Raw genomic sequence first — 19,625 nt, forward strand, 5'->3', positions numbered from 1 at the left:
TACATTTATCGTATAGCGAAATCTAGCGGGATTCAGGTAAATATATTATTCACTGTATGACCTGCTGCATAATAAATACAGTAAATATACTGAGTTAAGAGAACATTATTAAGATCAATATTTGTCCTATTGATGAGGAAGAGGCTTGATACCTCTAACTCATTAATAACAAAGCCATTAAAGACTTTCCTCCCTTTCAATACAGTTTACAAGCTCTTCTAGAGATGTGCAAAAATATTGAAAGGGCCTATGATACTGATACAGGGAGAACAGCATTTTCAGAGTTACAAGGTAACGTTACTCCCAGCAGTACTCCTTTTCTAATGTGTTACTGTAGGAAATGATGTAATTCACGATCATAGTCCCCAGCATACCTGTCTTACTGAGAAGTAGAGATATCTCTCATTATTCAGGCAGTTTAGGCATCCCAATGCCTATCTGGTTTTGGTTGCTCCTTTATTAATGATCTTGATTTATTGTAAATTGACAATAATAACCTTCTCCATTATAGTCTTGATAGTAAACAGTGGCCTAAAATACAAAAGTTTGCAGTACCGCTGAGCAGTAGAAAATCAGCAGCTTGAAAGGTCACCAAGAAGAATGTGACAATGATGGAAGAAAAGTGCTAGTGAAGCACTCCTGCATGATCTTGCAAACAGACATGCTGCTGTAAGGCTAATACATCTTGGAGTGACATTCCAGGTGGTGGTATACATCAGTTGGGAGACATGATCTACATTCTGTAGGGTTAGGTGGGACTACCCTGTTAAAAGTACCCAGACTTTCCTGAACTATACAGGCCCATCTGTGTTGATGTCAATGAGATTGTAAAAGTAAACTATTTCATTGAAGAATGGTCATGTTCAATAATGATTAGGGCTCCGTGTCTGTCATGGAGTTTGCGGAAGTTACGGATCCACGTGGGCCGCTGCTGGAGCAGCTCTGCCCCAGCCCCAGAGCCAGCCGCACCAGCTGCTGCTGGAGCGGCCCTGGCCCCGGGGCTAGCTGCACTGGCCACTGCTCTGGCAGCCCCAGGCCGACCGCCCGAGCAGCAGCCAATGAAGCTGGCACCGGAGACCGCCCGAGTAGTGGCTGATGCGGCTGGCCCTGGCAGCGGTCCCGGGGAGGCTGGGGCAGTGGCAGTGGGCCCCTCGGGGCTCCCGCACTCTGGTGATGTCTGGAGCAGCAGCGGGCCACCCGGGGCTCCCCCCCTCCACGGCAGGGGCCAGAGCAGCAGTGGGCTCCCCGGGGCTTCTCCTCTGGTGATGGCTGTAGCAGCAGTGGCCCCCCTCCCCAGGGTTCCTCCCCTACACCATCCCCCCCCCCACCAAGATTCAATCAGGGGTATTTATGGCATAAATCATGGACAGGTCAGGGGCTGTCATTTTTTTTGTTTTCTGCCCATGACTCACCCATGATTAAATCATAGCCTTAATAATGATAATTCTTGTATGTAGCATTTTCAGCCAATCATCTTAAAGGCACTGCTTTTGGAACATTAGTTAAACTTCATAACTTCTCCCATGTGAATAGGTATTATTGCTATATTCATTTTACAGATGGCTAAATTAAATCACATAAGACCAGATCCACAAAGGGACTTGGTCACCTAAACCCCAAAATTAGAGTCATAGACATTAAGACCAGAAGGGACCATCTAGTGTGACCTGCTGCACATCTCAGAAAACAGAACCTTACCCACCAACTCCCATAATAGACCTATAGATTTAGGTATTACTATAATCCATAAAACCCCTGTTCAACTGCTGCCTAACCCTGTAGGTGCTTAAAATCACGATGCATCTAATTTTTTACTGTAAATGTTTCATAGGCACCTACATTTCTGTCTGTGGGCATGTGCACTGCTGCCTCAAGCAGGCACCCAGATATCTATCTCATTCCTAAACCCCAGCATGATCCTCAAACCAGGTGAAGAACAAGCAGGGAAATGCCTGTCTTGCCTGTGGATCCCTGATCTGGTAGGTATGCTCTGATCACACTGAACTCTAAACAAAACAGCTTGCATGAGGGAGGTGGTGTCAGAGGAGGAAGTGGATGTGATGCTGGCAAACCAGGTGCCAGATCATGCCAAAACCTCAACTGAACAATAAATACATAGCTGGAATTAGTCTGACTCACCTGTGTGTTAGTATTGTTAAAATAGGTATCAGAGTTATAAAAATGTGCTTAGTGTTTAGACTTCATGAATTCTTGTAAGTTCCTGCCTGTATTAATCTCACTTAGAACATCTCTATCCCATATTGTAGGGTAATACTTGAGCATTTGCATTGTAAGCCTCTGTAACTCACCAGACAGGAAAGAGACATGAATTAGTGTGAAATGCTTCCAAAAGAAGGTGTTAGGTCCTGCCCAACAGAGAAGGCCCATGGACACTATTGTGGAACATCAGAGGACAAAAGACTTTGTTGAGTGCTCTCCCACCACCCCATGAATTCACATGCAAGTGAATTCCTCCCATCAGCTAAGATTGCAGAAAGCGTAGGAATAAATAGCCTTAACAAGGAGGAGCTGTATCTCTATGCTGCTTGGACTCTCGAGGCAAGGTTTTCTAGGCATAAGCAAGAGATCCTGTGTTTAGCCTGGGTTTGGATAGAGCTTGCTTATTAGAGAAGCTTCTATTGCCTTTTGAAACTTAAGACTGTAACTCACTTGTGTGTGTATGTTTACCTGCATTAACCTTGTAAATTACTCTTATTTCCTTTTCCTAATGAATAAATCCATAGATAGTTTATTGTAGGATTGGCTTTGAGCATTGTCTTTGGTGTGAAATCTAAGGTGCAATTGACCTGGGGTAAGTGACTGGTCATTTGGCACTGGGAATAACGCGAATACTATTGTGATATTTGATGTAAGGGGCAACAGAGGGTCCTGTGGCACCTTTAAGACTAACAGAAGTATTGGGAGCATAAGCTTTCGTGGGTAAGAACCTCACTTCTTCAGATGCAAGTAATGGAAATCTCCAGAGGCAGGTATAAATCAGTATGGAGATATCTCCATACTGATTTATACCTGCCTCTGGAGATATCTCCATACTGATTTATACCTGCCTCTGGAGATTTCCATTACTTGCATCTGAAGAAGTGAGGTTCTTACCCACGAAAGCTTATGCTCCCAATACTTCTGTTAGTCTTAAAGGTGCCACAGGACCCTCTGTTGCTTTTTACAGATTCAGACTAACACGGCTACCCCTCTGATACTTGATGTAAGGGAGCATCTATCTCAAAGGCAAGTTTGCCAAGGTGACAAGATAGATTGAAGTACCCCCCTTGGGTACTGTCTGTGACTCCATGGTTAGGCTGCTGTAGTGCCTGAGGAGTTTATGCTTGGTACTTGGTTGGTGAAATCTAAATATAGAACTCATAGTCAATTTGGGGTTGGTGCCCTGTTTCTTAACAGCCTGCCCTGAGGTTGGTACTCACATTCTTGAGCCACTGCAGGACAGCATGACAATAGAGGTGACCTCCTTTATTACCTTTAGCCTAGTGGTTGGGGTACTGACTGAGGATGTGGGAGATCCCTGTTCAGTTCCCTGCCTGATGTGGAGAAGGGATTTAAACAGGGATTTCCCACCTCTCAGGTGAGTGTGCCTTCACCACTGGACTAAGGGATATTCTGAAGTGGGTCTTTCTCTATCTCTCCCGTTGAAGCTGGTGCACTTGGTATGTATGTGCATTGGGCCAGACACAGAGTGAGAATGACTCTATATTCCAGTGGCTGAGCATTGCAATGCCTAAATCCCTTTGTGGATGTGGGTCAAAGAGGTTAAATGACTTGCTCAGGATCACACAGCAAGTCAATGGCAGAGGTGAAACTAGAACCCAAATGTTCCGACCTCCCCAGTCCTTTGCTTTAACGGCTAGGCTAGCCCCGAATAACCACATTATTTTAAAAATTGTAACTCAGTTTAATATTTACATGCCGCATATGTGGATGATGATTGAACAATATTTTTGGATGAAGTCGAGATTATTGTAATCCACCTCTTATAAGTAAGGTTAAGATTTTGTCACAGTTATTTTTAGTAAAAGTCATGGACATGTCACAGGCAATAAAAATGCATGGAAGCCTGTGACCTTTCCCTGACTTTTACTGAAAATAACGGTGACAAAATTGGTATGGGGGGATCCAGCACCCACCACTGCTGCAGCTCTGGAGTCCCCCAGGCACCTGTGGTGGCTCAGAGATCCGGGGTAGTGGCTGAGAATGCTGGGGTCCCTCGACGCCCACAGCAGCTGGGAGCTGTGTGGAGCCCCCTGCCGTGGCTCAGAGCTCCAGGGCTGGCAGCTGGAAGTTGCAGGGACCCCGCCGCCCATAGTAGGTGAGAGCTCCAGGGCCTCTGCTGACTGTCAGCTCTAGCCCCACCGCCCTGGGGCTAAAGCGGAAAATGTCACAGAGATCTCTGGAAGTCACAGATTCCATGACTTCCATGACCTCCGTGATATAATCTTAGCCTTACTTATAAGTCCGTCCCCTAGGCACCCTCCCCCACTGAGACACCTCTCTGGCCAGGTTCGCTGAAGCCTCTGCAGTCAGGTTCCCTGGCCCTTGGGGTACACTCAAAGCATATGCGATTTTATATGTTTATTTGAATGCAGTTTACCAAATAACTACATTGATGTTGCTACATTAGTCATTTATTTAGTACAAAAATCTGGGTTATTATGGTGAAAATAGTGTATCAAGCCTTGGTTCAGGAACCAATCCCACCTTTATACCATTGGTTCCTATGGGAAAAGTGGTTTCAACTTACAACGTTTTATCTTACAACACAATTCCAAGGAACGAATTGTGCTGTAAATCCCAGGACTCCCTGTCCTGGAAATTCCCATACAAATAAATTGTTGGGGGAGGCATGACTGACTGACCATATAAGGGAACAGTGATACTAACCAAATACAAAGTGCTGCCAAATGCACAAAGTAAACATCTTTCAAAAAGGGATCATTTTCCATCTCCACCTCACTTCCTTGGCAGTAATTTTAGTTGGACTAGGACTAGTAGGGTTTTTAAAAAAAAGCAATGTGTGTGTCCCTTAAACATTACTGATTTTCCACAAGGATGCTGCATTGTGTGTGTTTGGAGAGGTGGGTTACATTTCAAGGACGATGAATGCAGCAGTTACTAGGGAAGAGGAGATAAATGGCTTTTATTGAATGAAAGAGAAAAATATCAGTTTAAAGTGACAGAGGGGTAGCCGTGTTAGTCTGGATCTGTAAAAAGCGACAAAGAGTCCTGTGGCACCTTATAGACTAACAGACGTATTGGAGCATAAGCTTTCGTGAGTGAATACTCACTTCGTCAGATGCATGTAGTGGAAATTTCCAGAGGCAGGTATAAATATGCAGGCAAGAATCAGTCTAGAGATAACGAGGTTAGTTCAATCAGGGAGGATGAGGCCCTCTTCTAGCAGTTGAGATGTGAACACCAAGGGAGGAGAAACTGCTTTTGTAGTTGGATAGCCATTCACAGTCTTTGTTTAATCCTGAGCTGATGGTGTCAAATTTGCAAATGAACTGAAGCTCAGCAGTTTCTCTTTGAAGTTTGGTCCTGAAGTTTTTTTGCTGCAGGATGGCTACCTTTAAATCTGCTATTGTGTGTCCAGGGAGATTGAAGTGTTCTACAGGTTTTGTATATTGCCATTCCTAATATCTGACTTGTGTCTATTTATCCTTTTACGTAGGGACTGTCCAGTTTGGCCAATGTACATAGCAGAGGGGCATTGCTTGCACATGATGGCGTATATTACATTGGTGGATGTGCAGGTGAAGGAACCGGTGATGTTGTGGCTACTCTGGTTAGGTCCTGTGATGGTGTCACTGGTGTAGATATGTGGGCAGAGTTGGCATCAAGGTTTGTTGCATGGATTGGTTCCTGAGTTAGAGTTACTATGGTGCGGTGAGTGGTTGCTGTGAGAATATGCTTAAGGTTGGCGGGTTGTCTGTGGGCGAGGACTGGCCTGCCTCCCAAGGTCTGTGAAAGCGAGGGATCATTGTCCAGGATGGGTTGTAGATCACTGATGATGTGTTGGAGAGGCTTTAGCTGAGGACTGTAGGTGATGGCCAGTGGAGTTCTGTTGGTTTCTTTCTTGGGCTTGTCTTGCAGCAGGAGGCTTCTGGGTACACTTCTGGCTGTGTTGATTTGTTTCCTTATTTCCTCGTGTGGGTATCGTAGTTTTGAGAATGCTTGGTGAAGATCTTGTAGGTGTTGGTCTCTGTCTGAGGGGTTGGAGCAAATGAGGTTGTACCTCAGCGCTTGGCTGTAGATGATGTATCGTGTGGTGTGTCCGGAATGGAAGCTGGAGGCATGAAGATAGGCATAGCGGTTGGTGGGTTTTCGGTATAGGGTGGTGTTAACGTGACTGTCACTTATTTGTACCATGGTGTCTAGGAAGTGGCCCTCCCGTGTAGATTGGTCCAGGCTGAGTTTGATGGTGGGGTGGAAGCTGTTGAAATTGTGGTGGAATTCTTCCAGAGTCTCCTTCCCATGGGTCCAGATGATGAAGATGTCATCAATGTAGCGTAGGTAGAGAAGGGGCGTGAGTGGACAAGAGCTGAGGAAGTGTTGTTCCAGGTCAGCTTCCTCAGCTCTCTATTATATAAAATGCATCTTGATGGTTATAAATACCATTGAGCCTCCAAGCTGATTATTTAGTTGTGATTTGATTAATGAACTGGAGAGGCAGACTGACATGATAAAGTGATTAGACCACCCTGGCCACCCAGCAGTCTTTTAAGGTCAAGTTTGCTCATCTGTAATATCTCACTAGGATAGTGTTATAAATTAGGGTATTAAAAAAATTCTTACCAGATCTGATTAAAAAATCTTGATTTGCCAAACCAATATATTTTGTCATTTTACTTTAACGGCTTCATTGTAGTGGTTGCATTATGTTCTGTTGCCACAGTAGAATGCATGTGGGAAAACAAATTGGCTTCAACAGGTTCAGAAAAGGTGTCTGAAATGGCTACACAACAAATTACATGCTGCCATTATTTATTTCATCATTTTATTTCTTGAAACGTGGCCACGCATGAAATACCCACTGCGGCTGCTCTCTGAGTGATTGGAATTAAGTCCTGTTGTCTTGGATAATTCCATTAGCTTCTTCTAACGTACCCACTTCTATAAAGGACCCAGAGCAAGTTTTCAAAGGTTATTAGGTGCCTTAAGATGCAAATAAGTGCCTAGTAGGATTTTCAAAAGCACCTAGGCACGTAACTCCCATTGAAATCATACAGGAGTTAGGCACCTAACCTGCTCAGATGTTTTTGAAAATTCCACTAAGCACCAACCTGCATTTTTATGTGTCTAAATACCTGTGAAAATCTGGCCCTAGGCTCTTAAATTTGTTAGTGCAATGAAATGGATGCATCTGATAATGCTGGGATTTGTCCAGGCTATATAAAATATGCTATCTAATGTTCTGAAATGTAGGTAGGTGGTTGTGACATTCCCCAGGGCACAGTCTGTACCACTGAACAGCAGTGTTCCCTTAACTCTCTAGCCTGGGGTGCCTTTTACACTGCTTTGCTGTCAGAACATCCACTGCTGGTTTACTCACACAACCTTCAGCATGCAAATTCACTCCCAGCTAAACCCATGAGCACTCTGACCAGTCATTCCTCAATTACATACAGGGAGACACCTGCAGATTCTTAGTCCCAGTCTTGTTCCCCCAAAATGTGTGTCTTGTATTGTCCAGCACACTACAGAACAATGCAAGCACATACAAAGTCCATCATTTCATCAAAGGAAAATGATATATGCTCCAACCTTGTTATCCCAAATAGAGTTTCCCACACACTTCAATCCAAACACACTAGTTAAGATAAAACAATAAGAAAAGTTTATTAACTACAGAAAGATTTTAAGTAATTACAAATTATGATACATAAAAGTCAGGATTGGCTACCAAAGAAAATAAGGGTAATATGCAAACTAACACCTAACTTAACAAGCTAAGTGAACTTAAAAGCAAAGGTTTTGTCTCACCATACACTGCTGTAAATTTCACAGGCTGGGTCTCCTTCCAGCCTGCGATCACTCCCCCTTAATTCAGCATTTGAGAGATGAGCAGAGAGTTGGGAGGAGGAGAGGTGAAATGGAGGGCACTGTCTCTCTCTCTCTCTCTTAGACCACCCTCCTCTCTTTGAGGATTACCACCAACTGGGGTGCAGGTGACAACTAGTCTCTTGTTGGAGGGTTGTGAGGGTTGAAATGTAAATTTCTTGTTTAAACCTTGTTGCTGACGAAGGGCTATTTAAGCCAATGATAGCTCTTTAACTCCTGGGAGGGTGCTAGTGTGTCTTACTCTCTGAAAAAACTGGTTTGTGCCTGCTTGTCTTGACCTTGGAGCATGTTATAACAATGATACATAGTAGAATCTAATAACTTCTCATACAATGTTGATACACACATTTTAATAGGATAATGATATTCAGCAGATTATGGCTTTTCGAATATCATCTCATAAGGCATACTTTTAACAAAATTTATCATAGTCTTGTAAAAGTGGTGACCATAATAGTGGTGCTTGCCAAATTAGGAGCATTTAAATGGCCCTCAAAAAGGGTGGGTGGGTGTTTCTTGAGTTCCTCACAGCCAGTGTGGCACGTGTCAGTTCTAGGTTCACAACAGAATGCAGCAGAAATAAAATTAGCCATAAAAATCAGTGACTGATGTAGTCCAGAGACTAAAAAGTGTTAATATATATATAAAAAAAACCCCCAAAATGTGGTGTCTTTTTTTGTTTGTTTGTTTGGAAACGTAAGAAACATTCATATTGTGCTAAACTGCTATAAAGTTCTTTTGACCAAATTCTATGCAAGCCCATTCACTTCTGTGTGCCCATTTGACCTTTCTGCCTTGTCCACCCCAGTCTAGCACATTGTCAAGTCTGTAGTCTTAGGAGGCCTTCTCCGCTGTGATTTCCCACTGCAGTGAGAATGACACAATTCTAAGTTGAGAGCATGAGTGTGAAGCATGCTGGGCCCCATTGTCATTTCATGGCTATTTTATACGGTCATAACTTCGTTGCTCTCAATGGAGTCACTCCTGCTTTGTAATGGTGTGAGATCGGAATCAAGGACACAAAATACATAGACTACCAAAGTGTATACTTTGTGTTCCAGTGCAAATTTAGGATCAGAGCTGGTTACACTCCTGTTAGCATAGTGAAGAAGCAGATGCTGTTACTTAGGCCGTGGTTTCTTTGAACTATTAGTCCTTTACCCCTAAGGTATTAAAAATAACACATCATATGGTCTATAAATTTCCCTATAGACATGTTATTTTGTACATGACGGACACCTACATATTTCTCTGAAGAATCCAATACTGATCAGACCCAGGGTACTAGATTAAGTGGAATCCTCTCCTGGTTCAGCGCAGTGATTTAATCTTGTGTTTCTGTATAATTATCTGATTGTTCAATCAATTGAGCAATCCAACTAGCTGCATGTTCACAGGTTGTCATAATATACCACAAGAGTTCCCCAGAGTGTTTCTCTTTATCATTTTAAAATGTCCTTGTTCTTTGTTTGGATATAGCAAGGATTGCTCATCTGCAGTGGTACTTGATATCTCCCAAAGAGTATTGTTTATAACAGCAAAAAGAGGCACCTGTGGGGAGCCCTCAGAAATTTGTAGACTATAACCTCTGCGGCTTGTGTCATGTGTTAACAGTATCTCATATCCAGCCACATCAATCATTTTCTTTTATGTAACGAGATAGACACGTGTAGGTATGATGCATCACAATTAGTTCAGGAATCTTGAAACACTGCTTTTCCTTGAAGGGGCAGACTGAATAATCCTATTTGTTGTTGCTGTTTGTTCAAAAGAGTTTTCAGTTTTCCAATTTATTTACTTTCAGTTTTGGTTTTAGTTCATGTAACCTTCAGAAAACATTTGTGCTCTATATTGCTTAGGAAAGGAAGGCTTCAGCAGCACGTTGCTGCGTTTATCTCTTGCTGTTTGGCTACGATGTCCACAATAATAAATGTATCCATTTGAAATGGAAGTGATTAAGCTCTTGTTGAAATGTCTTCTGGAACAAAACATTAGCTTTTCTTTCAAAGGGCAGATATTGCTACAGATAACATTTAACCCAACTGAGGACAAAGTTGTTACCCTTTAACATGGCTTACCTTTCTGCTCGCCTCAGGGAAACAGGGACAATATCTGCATTCAAGTGTTTCACTTTCTTAAAACATGAAAATAATTATCTGTACAGACTTCAAAGTTGCAAGTGATGACTGAACCTGTTTCATGTTTAAAAACACATTTTTACACTCTCACTTTATTGTGAGTTATGCCTTTGAACTTGAAAATCTGAAAGATTTCATGAAGGGATCAGGAAGCTAGGAATGCAACGGGGTTTGCATAGACCTTCATATCTGGAGGCCTGTTTCAAATCTCCATTTTTGTTACAAGTGCAAATGGGTGTGGTAGTCTCATTTTAACCCCTGTCCATCTCACAAATGATCACATAAGTTTTGGCATGGCTGGCATTCTCTTCTCAAAAGAAGTTGAAGTATGGAATTAGCTGAGGGCACTGCTGTTCAAGACAGAGGTACAGCATAACAGCATAGGATCTCGCATTTGAAATAGCAGCTAAAATGTTGGCTGGGACTGAGTTGCATTGATAGATTTGCATGAGGAAACGTTCATGTTACCTGCCCAAACCATGATTGAAAGCTCTTTGAGGCAGGGCCTATCTTTTTGTTCCATTTGTACAGTGCCTAGGGCAATGGACTGAGGTCCTTAGGCACCAAGGCAATACAATTTATAGTAATAAATAATAATGTTTGGGTCAAACAAGTGCTAATAATTCATCAACACCCTGAGCAATAAATTCTTTCCTAATTTAAAGAAAAAAGGGATGTCTAAAATAATCATGGTCAGATACAAAAACCACTATTGAGCACTTTTATAGAGCTTTGTATTCTTGAAAGTCTGTACAAACATTAACTATTCTGATGTATTAACTAATTAATCTGACTTAAGTAATGTAAGGATGCACGACAAGTGCGAAACTCATTGAATTTTCACTCTGCTCCATCGCTTTAAAGAATGTGTTTTAAGAGGAATTTGTTTAAAATGTGTTACACATGTGTGCCAGTTGTGATATTTGTCAGCATTGGTTTGACTTTTGTTAATTTCAATGAGAGGTCTCCTCTTTACCAGCGTGTGTAGAGATGTAACCACAGAGTTACAGGCTAAATACCATAGCATTGTGTCAAAAAATTATCCATGAAAATGTTAACATTGCTCTTTTCCAGCCTAAAGTGCAGTAATTGTTATCTCCTTCTACCAGTAGAATTCCAGGTCTTGGAAATAACATGATCAAAAGAATTTATTCTGCATGAAAATAGCAGCAGGACAAAGGGGTCTAAAGATCTTCTTTCATTTCTTTTATTATTCAGATTTGTGATAAAGAATGGCACTACTACGTCGTCAATGTTGAGTTTCCTGTGGTTACCTTATATATGGACGGCACGACATATGAGCCTTACCTTGTGACAAATGATTGGCCTATTCATCCATCACACATAGCCATGCAGCTAACTGTTGGTGCTTGCTGGCAAGGTAACACAATCAAGGGTGCATAAACTGAGAGAAAGTATTTAAATCCCATTTAAAGAGTGTTTTTTCCCCCCTGTCTGCCTCTCTCACGTGAAGTGCACCAAGAATAATTTTTTTTAAGGAATTGTGGGGCTGACGGGAGCTGATTCTGCTTTCACTTAAACTGGTATAAAACAGAAGAAACACCACTGAAATCAATGAAGTTCCACAGTGGTAAAAGTAGTGGAACTGAGAGCAGAAGCAGGCCCCATATTTCCATTATCCAATAATGTACTTGGCTTGCATTGTGCATGTACTGAGATGAGGCTAATCTCCATTACCTTTTGTCTTGAGTTCTCTAACCTCCTTCTTTTTGGTCTCCAGCTTCAAGCCCCTCCAAATATTGTTCATGTCCTCAAAACCCTACACAGCTTGCCCTGCTTATATATTAGCCTTACTTGCCTCCTTCTCCCCTTCTTATGCCGTGAATTCTTCCCAGTCCTCCTTCCTGTCCTTATGGCACTTGTACTTCTGTCTCTTATTTCACATCTTTTTCATGCACTGGGAACTTCCTCCATCAGATTCCCTCTAAAGTTCACTTCTTTCAGTTAGATTTCCATGGTTAACCTTCCCTCTGTTGCTGTCTACTCATGCACAGGAACCTAACTTTAAAAATAACAACTTGCTAATATGAAATAGAACAACGTGTACAATTTGCTCAACATAGGGAAAAATACTTTCCCAGGGGATGTATTCCCTTTCTGTTGTTAAATGTTTTCTCTCTCCTGTAACCCAGGGTTTTTTGAACCCAAAGCAATGGTAACATAACTGTTTTGTTTTGTTTTAAGGTGATGTTAGGAATAAATCAATGGGAACACAACTTCTTTGTTTAATAAATAATTAATGCAAACCAGAGTGCTTTTACGTAAAACTACTTTTTTATTAGGCTTTAAATAAACATGCATATATGCTATAGCAATAGGTTTAGAGCACCCCAGACATTATAGTTACCCACAGTTTGAGATGGTCTTGAGTAATTACCAGCCCGTCTTCGGGGGCCCTCCTTCTGTCCAGCTGATGGGGAGTTTAGGTGTTAACTCCGTGCCCAAAGAAAAGCTTTTTTGGACTGCTCCAAAGTGTTTTTTTTTTCTTAATTTTTTATAGATAATTTAAATAAAGCACATAATTTATAATAATTTTAGTGGGTTATTATAGCCACCTCCAATGGGTTACCATTTTTTTTAATTTAAGAAATTTCATGTTATTTTTTTATTATTAAAGCATTTTTAGTATTTTTAGTTATAACAATAACAAAATGTATATGACAAGGACACTTAAAACCAAGATCAGCTGTTTAAACATTTTCTTTTATTTTTATGGTGTATATTAACTTTTTGTTTTCTTTTTATTTATTTATTTCAATTAGCAAAACTGCATTTATGTAGCTGTTTGGCCTTGCCTTTTAGAGCCCTAAAATTATTTCTAGCTATCTGGTATTTGGGTTTTAGCTAGTAGTGGTTAAACACACAAAATGGCTGACTGTAGTAATGTCAAGTTAGGGGCATAACTCCCACCTCCTCCTATATCCACCTTACCAGCTTGGTCTGTTGTCATTTACTATATGTTTTCCGTAAAGTTTGGGAGCATAACTCAACTCAACTTCCTTCCATTCTTTCCTTGGGTGTATGGAATCTGCAAAGATCCAGTGAATTTAGGGTTTTTAAGTAGGTATCAGTAATAAAGAATGATGTTGCATTTCCAAATACTTCCAGAATCCTTGATGAAGAAACTTCTTTTGGATGTTTGCACTCATCAGCAAGTAATCTTGGATCCTTCTTAGCAGAACTATTTAATATGTTTTTGTGCATCCCCTTAGTTGCATTTATCCTTTTTCAGTTCTCTCTTTTCATTAGTTTCTACTATTACTTTGTCTCTTTCCCTACAATTCCATCCTTTGTGCTCATCAACAATATTAAATGTTAACAGTTCTGGAAAATGAAATCCTATGTTTATCCACAGAAGAGATACTGCATGAGTAGCAGGCATGCAGGGATCTTCACACTCTAACTTCCATTGGTCCTGGGGGGAATTCTGTGTCAAAAAAAAAAAAAAATTCTGCACCAAAAATGCAAAAGTCTGCAAAATCCTACATATTAAATTTGTCGAAATAATGCAATATAATCACACCAGTTTCACTTATTTTGGTAATTTCCTTAAACTGCTATACAGAAAAAAATCACAATAACTGTTCAGCATTTCCTAAATACATGAAAGTTAAATTACAAATATCTGGTAACCAATACCCTGCATTCCAGTTATAATCCTGGATTTTCATTTAAATTACATTACTTTTATTTTGTTTGGTGTTCTGTAAAGTAGAATGTTGTTTAAATTGCTCAGACTTTCACACATGAAAGTCATACAGTTTTGCTAATCATTGTCCTGAATTTTTTTTTTTAATGGATAAGTAAAATAGATCTTGAGCTGTAATCTAACCCCATTGTGCCTCTCTGGCACAGGAAAAAAAGCCAGAAAACACATAGACCTTCCTAGTTTAGGATTCCATTATTGTCATTTACAATAAGGCTCCTTTACACCTCTCTGGCAAGGTAAAGGAGCCTTAATTGACTAAGAATGGGAACAATTAACTAACAATAGGAACATTATCAGCCTGCCTGCTTAGTTGTTACATTTCTGCTCTGCCTTAGGGACAGAGCCTGTTTCACACAGCCCTACGCCTCCAACCTTGGGATGCAGCAACAGCGAGCAAGAGAGACAGAGTTAGGCTCTCTCACTTGTTCGCATGCAGGCCCAGGCCCAGCCCCACCCCCTTAACGTTGGTGCCGTCCCTCAACCCATTAGAATGCCTTCCGCATCATCAAGGAAGTGCAGAAACGCTACAAGACCCAGGGGGTGCAGGAGAAGGAGGGCATCGCCAAGCAAGACTCGCTCATCATTAAACTGAACCAGAGCAACCCCAAGCTAAAGGACCTGTACATCTGGCCCAACATCACCCAGAAGAGGATGCGAGGCTCGCTGGAGGCCCATGTCAATGGTTTCCGCTTCACCTCCATGCGAGGAGACAAGGTCGACATTCTGTACAACAGCATCAAACACGCGCTGTTCCAGCCCTGCGATGGGGAGATGATCATCATGCTGCATTTCCACCTCAAGAACGCCATCATATTTGGGAAGAAGCGGCACACGGATGTGCAGTTCTACACCGAGGTGGGCGAGGTCACCACAGACCTGGGCAAGCACCAGCATATGCAGGACCATGACGACCTCTGCACCGAGCAGATGGAGCAGTAGATGAGGCACAAGCTGAAAACGGCCTTTCTGCAGATTGAGGGAGGCACCCAGCCTCCCTCCTCCCCCCTCGGTGATCTGCTCTCTGCTGCCAGCTGCTCCCAGCAGACATGCCCAGGCTGCCGGGGAAGGGGCGTGTGTTCCCTACAGATTTCTTGGCTCCCCCATTTTTCTGTGGGGGAGCCAAGAAATCTGCAGAAGGTATGAATTCTGTGCCCTCGCAGGGATGCAGAATTCCTCCAGAAGTAATCCATGTGCCTCAACCTAGTTCCAGTTTGGCCACCTGTAGCAATGAGGATAGGTCAGTCTCCTGGCCACCTTGACCCCTTGTCTGAGATTGCTGGCAAGGGTGAAAATTAAAGTGCAATGTCATCATGGATTTTTGATAGAGATATTTGTCCAACCTCCCAACAGCTCTGTTGAGACCACAAAGTTATTTCACATACATAGACAGCTAGTGGTAACAGTTTTCAGTTATTTCTGGCTTGGACTGGATTTTATCCAGTGACTTGTTGAGCTTGATGGCTCAGTGGATTGTAAGTGGAATAAAGAGGCACTCCATTTCCCACTGCCAATGTTCATCCTTTTGTTCAGTGAAGCACCTGCTAATATTATAAAGTCAACTGCTGCTTCTACCACACTTGTTAATGTTCACTTCAAGACCACATTATTGCTACTGTGACTGAGCTAAGAATAATCCATTCATACCAATAACAAAAAATGCTTGACCTTCATGTAGTGCTTTTCATTTTCAAAGCATTTGCAAAACATAGTCTCATAGCAATGCGTGATGTACTTAAGAGCAGATGGTAAAAGGCAGAGAGGTTGGTGCCTTGCTAAAGGCCACACAAGAGAATCTGTTGCAAGGCAAGGAATATAAATCAGAAATTCCTGACTCCCTAGTCCAGGGTTCAGACCACCAGACAGTACTTCTCTTTCATTTGCCATTATAGCAGCTTATTCTGTGGACTAAATTACACTCAGTTTTTCCCCTCCCCTTCCTTTTAACAACAGGAATTAGCAGTATCAGAACTCAAATCTTAACCTCTTGCCTCAAAAAGTATCAGTCACTCATCTTTTTCTGCTTTGCCTTTTGTAACGCCTGTCTTCTTATAGTTCTGTATGCATAGTAGCTATTCATCAAAGTTAAACTATTTTTAAAAGGTATCCAGGCCAACACAGTCAGAATAACCTGAAGAAAAACAATCTAGTCCTTTCTCTTACCGGATTGGCTGCTGTTTGCTGATTGCCATAACTGAAATGTATCCATAGTCATGTAAAAGAATGGCAATCTAAAAATTGAGGATAAGGAGAAGAAAAATTGCAATTGATGAGCATAATAAAAATCTAGGACAAAAGTTTTTAATTTAATGTGTTAGCATTAACTGGAACATCTGTTTCTCATATGGAAGATTTGACATTTTTGATATGACGCATTTCATTTCTTGCCTGGAAAATGGGAGCTGTTCTTCCAAGCTTGGTCCAGGTTATAAGAGAGGGGAGTCTCTTTCAGCCACAGTTTTTTTCATCATCTACTTTGGGATCCATGTTGAGCTTGCTTAAAATTGAACCACCCACTTGCTTGCTAGTCTTGTCTTTCCTCGAGGCACATCATGTAGGACAGTGGTTCTCAATCAGGGGTACGTGTACCACTAGGGGTATGCAGAGGTCTTCCAGAGGGTATGTCAACTCATCCAGATGTTTGCCTAGTTTTACAACAGGCTACAGAAAAAGCACTAGCGAAGTCAGTACAAACTAAAATTTCATGCAAACAATGACTTGTTTATACTGCTCTATATACATACACTGAAATATAAGCACAATATTTATATTCCAGTTGATTTATATGTTTAAAATAAGAAAGTAAGCAAAGAAAGTAAGTAATAAGAAAGTAAGCAATTTTTCAGTAATAGTGTGCTGTGACACTTTTGTATTTTTGTGTCTGTAGATTTTAGGTGAGGTGAAACTTGGGGTATGCAAGACAAATCAGATTCCTGAAAGGTGTACATTAGGATCTGATGTAGGAGACTCAGACAGAGAGAATTTTGCTCTTTGTCGTAAATATTTCCTGCTAATAACATTTCAGTTTCACAGTAATTCTTTCCCCCTGTTTTTATGATATTGTTTATCACATCCATTCTGAGGAGTTAGGGGAGTTATTTGTCCTTACAGACACACAGAGAATCTTCTTTCTCCCTTCAGTTGTTCTGATGGAATACAGGAAGTGCCAAAGTTCCACTGTGGATTCTTCTTGAGTCTTGCTTCAAAAGCAGCTGTAGATCTTCTAAATTTATGCTCTCTTGGACTTAAACGATATGATAAAGTTAAGCTTGAGACTTCGACACGTCAAGTGTCCTATCTGCACCAACTAGGTTACTTTAGATCAAATTTCCAGAATTTGTATTCCTTTAGGTCTTCATGGGGATGGAAGACATGGATAGCCATCCATCATGGGCCTGACTGTGATTCTCATCTTACACCAGGTTAACTCTAACAAAACTCCAGTGACATCAGAGAAATTACTCCTGATTTACTAGAGTGTAAGTGAGAACTGGTTCCAACGCATCCTCGTAGTCTAAATGAATACTACTATATTCCCTGCTTTTGTCAGTCTTCAGGAATTTCATTTAATTTTGCATTCCGGTGAGAAAATCATGGAAGAATTGTGAGTAATTTTAGTAGTGCTTTAAGAATTAGCACCTAAGTAGGGGCTTTTATTCTCAGTAGAAGAATATTATCCTGCTCCCAAATAAAAACGCTTGTTCTTATTACCATTACTGTCCATAATCACATACTGATTCTATACTGCTATTGGAAATTCCATTTGCAACAAGTTTTTTATGTGTTACTATTTAGCAATATTTTATAGAAACGCAGAACACTTTTTATTCTTCACTGAGTACCTAAGTAGGGGCTTTTATTCTCAGTAGTTCACTTCCATGTTCACTTTTCACTTTCTTCATCAGATACACAAATCTTTTGCAATGTACACCATCCAAATTTTGTTTTTATTATTGCCAAAGTGCACAGAGAAATTAAGTAAACTTCCATGATATTTTTATGCCAATCTGTTTATGTCCACATGCTTTTTCCAGGATTCTTTTAATGGGTGCAATCATATCAACAGCTAAAAACAGGTGGAATCCTGAAGTGCTCTGTATGAAGTCCTGACAAGTGTAATTGGATTTCTAACAAGATTTGATCCAGTTTCTACTGAGAATTTTTGCTGAATCCTTCTGAACATTTGCAGTGAGAATTCATGCAAAATGATGAGTTCACTACATTTTCCAAATGATGATGCTGTTGACCAGTGGTTCTCAAACTGTGGTCCACAGACCACCAGTGGTCTGCGAACTCCATTCAGGTGGTCCATGGATAGTTCCCTCTAAGGTGAGCGTCTGGGTGGCCGCACACAAGAGAATGAAAGGCCACCCACCTATTTAGGTGCCTGGACCCTGGAGAAGACGCACATGTAAGGTGAGGTGGTGGCCTTGGGGGGAATAGCTGTCAGGGTTTCCCCCCACCACTCTGAACTATGGGGTACAGATATGGGGACCTGCATGAAAGACCCCCTAAGCTTATATCCTACCAGCTTAGGTTAAAACTTCCCCAAGGCACAAATGCCTTTCCTTGTCCTTGGACAGTATTGTCACCACCACCACCAAATGATTTAAACAAAAATTCAGGGAAGGATCACTTGGAGCCCTATCCTCCCAAAATATCCCCCAAACCCTTTCACCCCCTTTCCTGGGGAGGCTTGAGAACAATATACCAACCAATCGGTTAGCAATGTGAGCACAGACCAAACCCTTTATTTTTAGGACACTAAAATTAATTAGGTTCTTAAAAGAAGAACTTTATTATAAAGAAAAAGAGTAAAAGAATCACACCTGCAAAATCAGGATGGAAGGTAACTTTACAGGGTAATAAAAAGATTTAAAACACAGAGGACTCCCCTCCGGACTCAGCTTCACAGTTACAAAACCAGGAATAAAACTACCTCTTAGCATAAGGAAAATTCACAATCTACAACAAAAGATAATCTAACGCATTTCCTTGCCTTACTTACAATTTTTGTAATCTTAGATGGATCATTTTAGGTATGTTTTTAGGAGATGTTGTCCCTGCTTGGTCTCTCTTTCCATCTGGAGAGGGAACAACAAAGACAGCACAAACAACCTCTCTCCCCCCGCCCGGATTTGAAAGTATCTTCTTTCCCCATTGGCCCTTCTGTTCATGTGCCAACTAGGTTATTTGAGCTTCTTAACCCCTTACAGGTAAAACGATTTAGTACAGCTTCCCAGGAGGGATTTTATTTTACCCTTATTTCTATGTTTATGACAAGGGTGTAGGTGGGAGGGGATGAGAAGAGGGGGTGGGGGGAATTTGGGATATTCAGGGCTGTGGCGGCCAGAGAAAGAGGCGACTTTCCCCAGCTCCAGGGCTGTGGCTGCCGGGGAGAGAACCTCCTCCTTCCCAGCCTCAATTCTGCGGCTGCTGTTGCGGGGGAGAGACCCCCCCCTCCTTCCCAGCCCCAGCTCGGGTCCTGCCATGGTGGGAGAGAGAGGGCATATCCATTGCATTAGAAAGGTAAGATTACTGATATTAAAATATGAGTTGTGTGCTTTTATTTGTAGTTAATTATTATTAAGGGTTTTTTTATATAGCGCTTTTATCCAAAGCGCTTTACAATTGTTAGCTAACAGTACAAACAACATTTGGAAAGATCA

The 19,625-nt window shown here is 41.4% G+C and overlaps 1 protein-coding gene across 1 annotated transcript in view; it reads left to right on the forward strand.

The window, feature by feature from the left end:
* CLSTN2 (calsyntenin 2) overlaps positions 1–19,625 on the forward strand; it is a 385,405-nt gene that overhangs the window by 324,417 nt on the left and 41,363 nt on the right. Inside the window, exon 9 of the mRNA XM_065411406.1 lies at positions 11,448–11,610. Coding sequence (XP_065267478.1) covers positions 11,448–11,610 — 163 coding nt within the window. The remainder of the gene's footprint in view (positions 1–11,447; positions 11,611–19,625) is intronic.

The sequence above is a fragment of the Emys orbicularis genome, chromosome 9 (genome assembly GCF_028017835.1).
Source record: "Emys orbicularis isolate rEmyOrb1 chromosome 9, rEmyOrb1.hap1, whole genome shotgun sequence".
Lineage (NCBI taxonomy): Eukaryota > Metazoa > Chordata > Testudines > Emydidae > Emys > Emys orbicularis.